The 12,463-nt window shown below is 45.8% G+C and overlaps 1 protein-coding gene across 3 annotated transcripts; it reads right to left on the bottom strand.

The window, feature by feature from the left end:
- Window positions 1–207: 207 nt before the first annotated feature.
- On the bottom strand, window positions 208–6,462 carry MRNIP (MRN complex interacting protein). 3 transcript variants are annotated; one of them, XM_069953838.1, is made up of 7 exons: window positions 6,280–6,462; window positions 6,139–6,198; window positions 4,397–4,494; window positions 4,047–4,140; window positions 1,952–2,091; window positions 1,247–1,340; window positions 208–805 (listed from the first exon to the last, which is right to left on the bottom strand). In XM_069953838.1, the coding sequence occupies exons 1-7, from the start codon at window positions 6,337–6,339 to the stop codon at window positions 344–346; spliced, it is 1,008 nt and encodes a 335-aa protein (XP_069809939.1). In that variant the 5' UTR covers window positions 6,340–6,462; the 3' UTR covers window positions 208–343. The 3 variants fall into 3 exon arrangements, with proteins under 3 accessions (XP_069809939.1, XP_069809956.1, XP_069809949.1); XM_069953855.1 differs by lacking the exon at window positions 6,280–6,462 and adding an exon at window positions 4,610–4,674 and having other exon boundaries at window positions 6,139–6,248; XM_069953848.1 differs by lacking the exons at window positions 6,139–6,198; window positions 6,280–6,462 and adding an exon at window positions 4,610–5,200.
- Window positions 6,463–12,463: the final 6,001 nt, after the last annotated feature.

The raw sequence follows: 12,463 nt of genomic DNA, 5'->3' as shown, positions 1-12,463 counted from the left end.
GCATACCCAGCATCCACACTTTAATAATATGGATAAGGATGAGACACATAGAAAAGCATACATTTTTTTTTTTTTTTTTAGGTTGACCCATACTGACATAGAACATTCTAGTACATCTGGGTCAATGTCTCCAATAGTTTTCCAGGAAATCTTCCAAAAACAGTTTCTATTTGTATTACATTGACCGTCTGTTTGCCACCCGCAGGGTTTGAGCACACAATGGTTGCTTTATTATGTGCACTAAAAGTACATAACAGCACAGAAGTAACATAAAAACCAATAGCAGTGAACACAGCTTCTAGAAGCAGCCAGTGCTGTCTACTGTATAGACTGAGTATGGATTTTAATAGTCATCATCAAAGTCTTCATCAGTCTGGAAAAGTTTAGAGTGAATGGCTGGATTCTGTAGAGAAGGCAAGGAACTGGTTTTAAAGGTAAGAAGTGACTGCTGATCCACACTGTCCAGGCCAGATGTGTCCAGTCGTGGAGAAAACATCTTCTGTGCAGACATTGTTGTGGGTTCCTCACTGGACAAGACATCTTGGCTGATAGGATTGGGCTGGATCGCTCTATATCTATTACTGTGGTGAAAATTACAAAAAATTGTGGGCTCCCTCTTCAGGAAGCTGGCAGTACTGCAAGTGGATTGTTTAAAACGTCCGTCAGATTTGTTGGTAGGAAGCAATGTATCAGAGCAGCCATGTCGAGGTAACGTATGTGATGTGGGTTTGTCAGGCCATTTTATGCATCCCATGTCTTCTGTTTTTCCACAGGGAAAATAAGTTGTTTCTGGTGGGTTCCCATTCTACATATGAAAAAAAAAAAAAAAAGGGAATTAACATTTCCCCAGGAAATCCCAATATGACCAATAACGTAGCTATAAAGATTGTTTGTTGTATAGATTTTTGCAATATAATTAGAACAAGACTAAGAATTCCTATAGCGCAATGGTGTGCATTGACCAAGTGATAACATTTGGAGTAATTACCGGTCTGTATAATAGACTAAAGGTACTTTTAGGTTTTTAGGGAAGAACACTCATACTTATGGAATTCATGCCAAAAAAAGCCTACAATGTTGGATATAAAAGGAAGATACATTACAGCCCATACCATGTTATGGGTGCAGTATTACTCATCCATACAGTACAGTTCTGTAAAGCCACAAATCTTCAGGAATAATCTAAGTTGACCAATGGGATCATACAATGACCTATCAGATGTATTTTTAATAATATAACACCCACCTCATAGATTTTGTTCTTCTTTGAAGCATTTTCTTTGGTGTCGTCCTTGCAGAATCCTTCTCTGCGATGTGGCAAATGCTTACGTTTCCTAAAACTGGAGGGGATTAAAAAAAAAAAAAAAAAAAGAATGCATAACAAATGTAGGAAATATGTCTCAGGAAGCATTTACTGCATATAACTTCTAACCATTAATAAATGTTAGTATTGCAGAATAGGACACATCAGCATAAACCTGTTTTAACATTTAGTCTGGGAAAGCTGGGTGGCAGCGTACACTACATCGCTCCATTCTACACATGGCATTGTGCTTGGTGATGGAAGACTTGCATGCAGCTGCTTAGTCACTGAAATCCATGCCATGAAGCTCCCAGAGGAGGGAAACAGTTTTTATGCTGATTTTACTACCAGATGAGGTTAGAAGCTCTGCAGTTATTGAGTCAGCAGAACATTGGCCATACATAGAGAAAAAAACAGCATAAGGGAGGCGACAAATCAGTTGCCTGGTAAATCCACCATAGAAAAAGGAACTGGGGAGACCAGCTCGAGACTGAACTAAGAAGTAAAGCGCACAGCCACAAGCTTCTCCTGGCTATATGTAGTGATTGGTGAGAATCTTAGCACTGAGATCTCAACCGATAAAAAGGTTTTTATAAATGGGTGGAAAACAGCCCAAAATGGGAACAGGGTCTCAGTGAAGTTTAATACCTGACAGATCTTTGTGTAGAGGCCTGAAGGGAGCAGTAGTCTTCATGATCTGCAGATATAAGACCCCCCTCCTCCTCTTCATGTCTACCATCCTGGTTCTCTTCCAGATATTTATTCCAGCGGCTCATGGAGGCTGCTTCCTGCGTGGAATATAATTGAACATAATAAAATATATAATGTATAATAAAAGAGGAGCCATCTGCTCTGCAGAGTACAAGTGTAAACAGAAGCTGAGATCTGTTGTGTGGCCCTTTAAATTATAGCTATTGGCTGCACATTGCTTAATGACATAGTGGTGCATTTAAAGGGGGGGGGGGGGGGGTTCCAGGCAAAACATGATGAAATATCCACAGGATCAACTATCAACCCACCAATCAGCTGTTCGGCACTCGCACTACAGTAAATGGGGCAAGAAGCAGTTGGCTTCGCTCACTGTGGCAAAGCGTAAGTGCAGATCAACTCCCATTCAAGTTAAAGGCAGCTAAACTGCATAGTGATCGGAGACCACTGCCTCCAGCCCTGTTCACTGTGTAGTGTGGGGCTAATCAGCAAGGGTGCCAGATGTTGGCGCCCCACCGATCAGTTACTGATCCTGAGGATAGCTCAGTATGTTTTGCCTAGAAAACCCCTTTAGGCCGGGTTCACACTATGTATAACACCGGACAATATTGTGACATGGGCAGATGAACTTAATTTCTTTTTAATTGGGATGCGGGCGCATACGGGTATGCTCGCATTCCAATTAACCATAGCCGACAATGAAAAGTGCAGCCAGAGCCGCACTTTGCATTGTCTGCTCTGTCAGTCTTGTGCGGTTGCTATTCAATGAATAGCGGCAGCACAAAAATGACATGTCAGTTTTCGGTGCAGCCGCAAGGAATCTCGGCCAGAGTTTATACAGAGTGTATACACTCCAGCCGGGATTCCATAGCAATGAATGGGATAGGTAAAATCATTAAATAACGGCCTGCAACTACGGCTGTTGTTTAATGAATTTATACATAGTGTGAACTTAGCCTTAAAGGGGTTATCCAGCACTACAAAAACCATGACCACTTTCCCCCTACTGTTGTCTCCAGTTTGGGTGTGGTTTTGAACCCCAGTTCCATTGAAGTAAATGGAGCTTAAAGGGAACCATTCACCCCGTGGCCCCCGTTAGAAACAGACAAACAGTTACATAAAGGTCAATATACTTACCATATCGCTCCCGGTCCCGTCCCGGATCTCGTTGTTGACACGAAGAAATCGCCGATTCTTCTTCTCGCGCCCATTATGGTAATGAGCGCCGCCGGCCCGAAGTCCAGCCTTCTCCCCGCCTCCGACACTTGATTGACGCCGGGTCTTCTTCCTCCTCGTCTTCTTTCTTCTCGCCGGATCCCGCGCAGGCGCCGTGACGGTCGTTTTCGGCGCATGCGCAGTTCACAATTGAAGCCGCTCCACAGCTTCAATGTTTACTGCGCGTGCGCCGATTGTCAGAGCTGAAGTGACGTGTTGGACTTCGCGCATGCGCGGTACACAGGAACGTCACGAGCACGTATCCTGTTTACCGCGCAGGCGCAGAAGAGATGACGAGACCTTCGCAACAGCGCCTGCGCGGGAATTCGTGAGGAGACTGAAGACTGAAGACGTCAATCAAGTTCCAGGAGGCGTGGATGGGCGGCGACGAGAAGAGGACCTCATGAATAAGTTGGACTCGTCCGTCGTTTCCTATGGACGTTGGACTCATCTCAGCTCATTACCATAATGGGCGGGAGAAGAAGAATCGGCGATTTCTCCGTGTCAACAACGAGATCCGGGACGGGACCGGGAGCGATATGGTAAGTATATTGACCTTTATGTAACTGTTTGTCTGTTTCTAACGGGGGCCACGGGGTGAATGGTTCCCTTTAATTGCAAACTGCGCCTGAACTGGAGACAACAGTAGGGCAAAAGTGGCCATGTTTTTGTAGTGCTGGATAACCCCTTTAATAGGCGTCATGAACGATTTAGCGATTGTTCATATGGCCCTGACAATAACTGATACAGCATTGTAGAGACTCAGCAACATTGGCGCTCCTCATCTGCCTCCTGCCGGACTGTGTAAAAGGGCCCTTACCTGTGATACTGTAAGGTTTTGCTTCCTTTCATCATGAATATCATCATCATCATCATCATCATCACCACCACAGAAGGCATCTTGACAACTTTCCCTACAGTACATAAGCATTGCTTTATTATGGAGCATGTATGTTTTACCATTCAAAATTATCAGTCATTTATGCATAATACCTATTTCCCCTGTTCATAATAATATGAACAATGATCATGCTAAGACAAGTCTAGTGGTAGCACAATGAATGTATTCTATTATAATCACTGGTGCAGTACTCCACAAGCCGCTTCTATTCCCACTATGCCGATGATGGGAGATGTAGTTCTGCAACAGCTGGCAACAGTCGTACTTACCTATCAGTACCGGTCGCTGCCTGCTCCACCTGACCCCGGAGAAGGTTCAGCTTCTGCACGTGTTGTCTGCAGTCCGCCCCTGAACCTTGACCATAAACCTGTAAAAGATCTACTTCATAGTAAGTTTCTGCAGGATTAAAGACTCCTCATAAAGCGCTGTATTTAGTACAGACCTATAAAGCAGAAGTATATAAGGAAGTGAGAGTCATTTACCATTTTATAGAATAGTCCTTCTGGCTCCAGGATATACATTGTCATATGCCGGGGTGAAAGGTCTCCTTTAAGTTCACCAAAGGAGAAAATTTACATATTTCTGTTGGGTGGAATTTCTCAAAAACAGACATACCGCAATAAGAGCAGCGCCGGAAAGAAAAGGTGGGTGGCTATTGGGAGGTGTGAGCACGAACCTGCTTATAGTTTCCCTTTAAAGCAAATGTACCACTAGTACATCGCTTTTTTTTTTGTTCTTTACATGAATAGACCAGCTCGGGTATGCCGCCCGGTTCCCGGTCTATTACCCTCCCCTCTGTGATGCGGCTCTATTAGAATCAATGGAGCCGCGTCACAGAGGGAAGGGGAGATCATCACACTGGGGGCCGGCGGGCTCGCCTCCTGTGCTTCATGTCTGGCCGCTGCTTGGTAATAGACTGGTGCCGTGCGCAGAATCCGGGCACCAGCATCCCCATGCCGGTCTATTTATGTAAAAAAAATGAGGGGGTGTACATTCGCTTTAAGATTTGTTTTTCTTCTGTTTTCAACATGGTGCAACTCAGCCTGCAGGAATATATATATATATATATATATATATATATATATATATTTTTTTTTTTTTTTTTTTTTTTTTTTACAAGGAATATCCCTTTACCTGTTCACATGTACAGGATCAGGATCACAAGTTCACATGTACAGGATCCGCAGCAGATTTGATTAAATCTCCAACTTCAAATCTGCTGCAGATCCTGTACGTGTGAACGCACCCTTAAAGGGGTTGCCCCACAAACTCAAGTTATGCCTGATACACATAAATAAAATCCTGTGATCTTGGGATGGAGACCTGAGTCCCCTAAGAGAGGCCTCCATTGGCTGGGTTCACACTACGGAACACGAGCAGAGAATTTCCGATGGATTCCGTAGCGCGTACCCGTTCACAGCCGCACGCCTCTCCATAGACATCATTCTATTGGCGGCCTGAGTCCGCTATCCGCCGAAACAATCGACATGTCAATTCTTCGGCGGAATGCAGAATCCGCCCGTGCGTATAATGGTGTCTATGGAGCCGGTGTAGAGGCGTGCGTCCGTGAACGGGTACGCGCTACGGAATCCGTCAGAAATTCTCCGCTCGGGTTCCATAGTGTGAACCAACCCTTACAGTCTGCTCGAGGTGGCCAGGGATGAATGTGAGCCTACAGAACTCCTTGGCCATTCTGTCCCCCTCTAGTCAGTAAAGCAGGCCGGGCTAGGGGGCTCCATCCTGTGGGCGTGCACTTATTATGGTCTATCCTGTATACATGCCGGCATTATGTTAGTGCTGAACCCAGAACTAAATGTGAACATGGCCAAAATGTGTAAATGACAACATATGCTCTATGGCCCCCCATGAGCAGTACACAGCACACCTGTTGCCCATGACAACGCTGAGAAAACGAAAGCTGAACGCTGATTGGTTGCTAGGGGCAACAGTGCTCGGGACGCAGACCTGGGGCTCAGTGTGAACAGGACAGGAGGCTGTGGTGATGACTGACCTTGAGCAGGGACTGCTTCTCTCCGCACAGCTTACACGACCACTTCTTACTCTTCTTAACCTGTACGGGACACGGCAGGGCTCAGCTGAGGAAACATGATGGCGGGATACAGTAATAGAGCCGGGAGAAGGGGGGCCATACCTGGTGCACCTGGAAAACCTGACAGGAGAAACATCTGAGCACCTGGAACTCCTGCACCATGGCGGTATACAGAGGGTGTATACACTACATACAGCACAGAGCAGCGCGGGAACACGGAGCCCGGAGATGAGAAGACACTTCCTATAGTCACTGCCGTGTAACCGCGCCCCCAGCGGACACTCAGCGCAGTGCAGGGTGTGTATGTGTACACCGCGCCCCCAGCGGACACTCAGCGCAGTGCAGGGTGTGTATGTGTACACCGCGCCCCCAGCGGACACTCAGCGCAGTGCAGGGTGTGTATGTGTACACCGCGCCCCCCAGCGGACACTCAGCGCAGTGCAGGGTGTGTATGTGTACACCGCGCCCCCAGCGGACACTCAGCGCAGTGCAGGGTGTGTATGTGTACACTGCGCCCCCCAGCGGACACTCAGCGCAGTGCAGGGTGTGTATGTGTACACCGCGCCCCCAGCGGACACTCAGCGCAGTGCAGGGTGTGTATGTGTACACCGCGCCCCCCAGCGGACACTCAGCGCAGTGCAGGGTGTGTATGTGTACACCGCGCCCCCAGCGGACACTCAGCGCAGTGCAGGGTGTGTATGTGTACACCACGCCCCCAGCGGACACTCAGCGCAGTGCAGGGTGTGTATGTGTACACCGCACCCCCAGCGGACACTCAGCGCAGTGCAGTGTGTGTATGTGTACACCGCGCCCCCAGCGGACACTCAGCGCATTGCAGCGTGTACACCACGCCCCCAGCGGACACTCAGCGCAGTGCAGGGTGTGTATGTGTACACCGCGCCCCCAGCGGACACTCAGCGCAGTGCAGGGTGTGTATGTGTACACCGCACCCCCAGCGGACACTCAGCGCAGTGCAGTGTGTGTATGTGTACACCGCGCCCCCAGCGGACACTCAGCGCATTGCAGCGTGTACACCACGCCCCCAGCGGACACTCAGTGCAGTGCAGGGTGTGTATGTGTACACCGCGCCCCCAGCGGACACTCAGCGCAGTGCAGGGTGTGTATGTGTACACCGTGCCCCCCAGCGGACACTCAGCGCAGTGCAGGGTGTGTATGTGTACACCGCGCCCCCCAGCGGACACTCAGCGCAGTGCAGGGTGTGTATGTGTACACCGCGCCCCCAGCGGACACTCAGCGCAGTGCAGGGTGTGTATGTGTACACCGCGCCCCCAGCGGACACTCAGCGCAGTGCAGGTTGTGTATAGATGAAGCAGGAGACACCAAGGACTATTTGCTGACGTTTCAGCAAAATTCACAAAACGTAGGGCTTTGTTCGCACAGTGCATTGTGAGGCTCACAATGCCAAATAATCCTAAAGTTTAATACAAGAAATTCAAATAAATGCTGGAAAACGGACTGTGTGCACATAGCCCAAAGCTCCTGATTCATATCACCAGTTTACTAATGGTTATAGATACCTGTAGCTTAGATTACCAGGTGTTATAATGATATACAATCTTATAGCTGTTCTTACATTATTATTACTAATATTTCTACTGATAATTTACTACAACCATAAATAAGGTTGTAAATCCCCATAGGAAACATCTCCTGCTCTGGACAGTTCCTGACATGGACAGAGGTGGTAGCAGAGAGCACTGTGTCAGACTGAAAAGAATACACCACTTCCTGCAGGACACACAGCAGCTGATAAGTACTGGAAAAGTGGAGATTTTTAATAGAAGTAATTTACACATCTATATAACTTTCTGACACCAGTTGATTTTAAAACATTCTTCTTTCACCGGGGTACCCCTTAAGGACGGAGCCCAAAATGACCTGAAAGGGGTTGTCCAACATTTTTTTCTTATTGGAAATGTGAATAATTTGTAATCTTTCCCTTTCCCTTAATGGTTTTCTCTATCCTTGTCTCAGCTCTGTGTCCCCGGGCCTCCTCCTCTGTTGCTGCTTTTTGGACCTGTGTTTGTTTACATAAAGAACTTCCAGGTCACAGGGGTCAATAGTGACATCACAGCTCTGAATGCCTATAGCTCCACCCACTCTACCCATAGGCAGGAAAAGTCTGTATTACTACATGTGTGCTTTGAGCACCATGGTGGCTCAGTGTCTGCCAATTACTTATGTTATCAAATAAACTAGTTTTTTCACTGTTTTATCTGTTGTAGCACTACAAACCCCAGCACACATGTACATCAGATTGCTTCTTTTATTTTTAAAAAGGCCTTAAAAAATTAGGCCGAGTCTGTCTGGTTGCTATGGAGAACTACTTTCCTGTTCCTCTGCACAAGTTTTGATAAACCACCCCCTCATACTTCCTTTATTTACTGTTTATAGCTCCAACCTATGCTGCAGTGCTGTACAGAGATTGTAGTCTGTCATGCTGTCCTTACTGCTGCAGTTTCTTCTGGGCTCAGATGTTAGTTAGATGTTAGGGGTGTGGCTAAATCCATGTAGATACATAACTCCACCCACCTGATGACTCACTGTTCCCTCACTGGCAGGAACAGGAAACAAAAAAGGGAACGTGACATCACAGGAAGTAAAGAATACACAGGCAGAGTGGTCATGTGACTAAGGCCGAGAACACAGTAAGCGCTCTAAATAAAAAATAGAAGTGTATGTACAATATGCAACACCCACAGAGGTCAATGCAATGCTAGTTTATTAAAATAAACAGGACAACCCCTTTAACCCCTTAGCGACCCATGACGTATCTGATACGTCATGGTGCCGCTCGGGGTGCTCAGAGTGGGGTCCCGCCGGGACCCCGCTCTGAACGGCGCTGACACGTGCAGCCGGGCAGTGCCTCTATTAGCCGGCGCGGGTCCCGTTGCCGCGCCGGCTAATTAAGCCTCTAAGTGCAGCTGTCAAACCTGACAGCTGCACTTAGATGCTGTGCTCTCCGTGTCCCTGGTGTCTAGTGGGACGGATCTCATCGCGGGGGGGAGATCCGTTCTTCTGCCCGTGCCGGGCCTCAGCGTCGGAATGACGCTGATCCCGGCTCGGCAATAGATTGCTATGGCCTGCAGCAGGCCATAGTAATCTATGACCGATCTGATGGATCTTTGCTGTGTATATACACAGCATTGATCTCTATGAGAGATCAGTGCTGTCTATATACAAGTCCCCCAGGGGAGCTTCTAGTTACAGTAAAAAAAAAAAGTAAAAAAGTGTTTTTATTAATAAAAAATCCCCTCCCCTAATAAAAGTCCAAATCACCCCCCTTTTCCCATTTTATAAATATAAATTAATAAATAAATAAATAAACATATTTAGTATCGCCGCGCGCGTAATCGCCCGAACTATTAATTAATCACATTCCTGATCTCGCACGGTAAACGGCGTCAGCGCAAAAAAATTCCAAAGTGCAAAATTGCGCATTTTTGGTCGCATCAAATCCAGAAAAAATGTAATAAAAAACGATCAAAAAGTCGTATATGCGCAATCAAGGTACCGATAGAAAGAACACATCATGGCGCAAAAACTGACACCTCACACAGCCCCATAGACCAAAGGATAAAAGCGCTATAAGCCTGGGAATGGAGCGATTTTAAGTGACATATATTTGTTAACAATGGTTTGAATTTTTTACAGGCCATCAGATACAATATAAGTTATACATGTTATATATCATAGTAATCGTAACAACTTGAGGAACATGCATAACAAGTCAGTTTTACCATAGGACGGACCGCGTAAATGCAAAACTCCCCGAAATCAAAACTAATTCGTTTTTTTTTCAATTTGACAGCGCAAATGATTTTTTTCCGGTTTCGCAGCATATGTTATGGAAAAATAATGCCTGTCATTGCAAAGTACAATTGGTTTCGCAAAAAATAAGGGCTCATGTGGGTCTCTAGGTGAAAAAAATGCAAGCGCTATGGACTTTTAAACTTAAAATGGAATAAGCAAAAGCGCAAAAACGAAAATAGGCTTTGACCTTAAGGGGTTAAGGACCGGGACAATTTTCATTTTTGCATTTTCGTTTTTTCCTCCTCGCCTTCTAAGAGCCATAACTCTGTTATATTTTTCCATCTACAGGGCCATGTGAGGGCTTGTATTTTTTTCAGGAACAGGTGTACTTTGTAATTGCGCCTTTCAATCTACCATAAAACTAATGACGGAACCCCCAAAATATCATTCATGGGGTGAATTTGGGACAAATAATAAAATTACATTAAGTTTGGGGGGTTTCGTGTTTACGTAATGCACTTTACGGTAAAACTGGCATTTTACCTTTATTCTATCGGTCAGTCTGAATACAGCGATATACAGGGTATATAGCTTTTCTAATGTTTTATTATTGTTAACAGTAAAACTTTTTTTTTTTTTTGCAAATAGGCATATTTAAAATGGCCCCATTGTAACTCCTTTAGCGCATTTATTTTTTCACCTACAGGGCTGTATAGGGCGTATTTCTTTGCGCCATGATCTCTAGTTTTTATTCATACCATATTTATTTAGATCAGATGAATTGATCACTTTTTTTTATATATAAAATGTAATACAAAATCAGCAATCCTGGCGTTCTTTTACCGATTTTTGTTCATGCTGTTCACCGTGCGGTAATAATATTGTTTCATTTTAATAGAGCGGACGATTACGCACGTTACGACGTATAATATGTTTATTTGAGTTATAAATTTTGTGTGTTTTATTTATAAAATGGGAAGGGGGGGGCGATTTAGACTTTTATTGGAAGAAAGGTAAGAGACCTCCAGCAGTCAGGCCAGGCGATTGGGACCCCCGCAGACACGCTGCAGGGGTCCCGATCGGTGACAGGAGATGCTCCTCTCACCTACACTTAAACACTGCGGCGTTTAAGGGGTTAATGGCGGACGGCTGCGCAGACGCGGCAGCCCCATATTGAGGGTGAGGGCCTGGCTGCAGATAACAGCTGGTCCTCACCAGCTATGAAGTGAGCTCAGCTCCTGCCTACATTTACGCCCTCCTGCGTTAAAGGGTTAAAGGAGAAGTCTCGTTAAAGTAAAAAAACAAAGACTTACCCATCCTTGTGTCTCCATTGCGCCGCTCCTGCTTCCCACTGTCATTTTCAGCTATAAACCGGGTGTGTCATGTACTCAGCTCCTCCAGCTGCATTGTTACGGCACAGCTAAATGACTGCCCGCTCAGCCAATCAGTGACTGGGGCAAGACACCCACCCAGTCACTAAATGGATGAGCGACCAATTATTTAGCCCTGTCATAACATTGCAGCCGGTAGCTGTCAGCTGTATCCGGGAGGGGTGTTACAGGGCATGAGGATTATGTTCCTGCACCCCCTTCCATTTTTTTAACTTTCAAAGGACTTCTCCAATAAGCAGAGTATGCTTCATAATTTTATTTTCTCTTATTATTATTACAGCCGCTGCCAACAGAACAAGTGTAAGTAACCAGAAGAAAGGGACTGTCTAAGATTAGAAGAAACACAGCGCCACACCTGTTCTCAGGTTGTGTGTGGTATTACAATTCTGCTCCATTCACTTTAATGCAACTAAGCTGCAAAAGCCCCACACCCAAACTGAGGACAAGAGAGGGGGGTGTTTCTTGAAGCCCCCTCTAAATAGAAAGAAAAGCCTGGGCAGAAGGTATTTATTATATTTTATTGAGTGCATGACAAATCAAAATATTAAAAAGGTACAGATAATTTCTTTTAGCATTAAAAATAATACAGTAGTAATAATAAATTATTTCATGATCATCATAGGCCATATACACCACACAGGGCATATGTAAACACGAGGGGGCTCACATATACGGTATATACTATGACCGAACAGAAGGTCCAGCTGCATCATGTGCAGGAAACAGGTGGGATCTGGTTCACATTGACATCCAGTGCTGAAGCCGCTTATCTGAGAACACGTACATAGAAGATATCGATACATGAGTTATAAATGTACTTTATGTCTCCGTGATCACAGGTTGCTAGGATAAAAGCCAATCACAAGAACAGAGATATAGGGGACTCTGTGTACTTACAATGCCAACCGCTAAGAGTGCACCGGTCCTGGTCACCAGGAGAGGCCATACAATTCCAATCACAGAGCGCACCGGTCCTGGTCACCTGGAGAGGCCATACAATTCCAATCACAGAGCGCACCGGTCCTGGTCACCTGGAGAGGCCATACAATTCCAATCACAGAGTGCGCACCGGTCCTGGTCACCAGGAGAGGCCATACAATTCCAATCACAGAGTGCGCACC

This window comes from Dendropsophus ebraccatus, chromosome 1 (assembly GCF_027789765.1).
Source record: "Dendropsophus ebraccatus isolate aDenEbr1 chromosome 1, aDenEbr1.pat, whole genome shotgun sequence".
Classification (NCBI taxonomy): Eukaryota; Metazoa; Chordata; class Amphibia; order Anura; family Hylidae; genus Dendropsophus; species Dendropsophus ebraccatus.
Note: the sequence above shows the minus strand (reverse complement) of the source record. Positions and strands in the feature narration are given on the sequence as shown.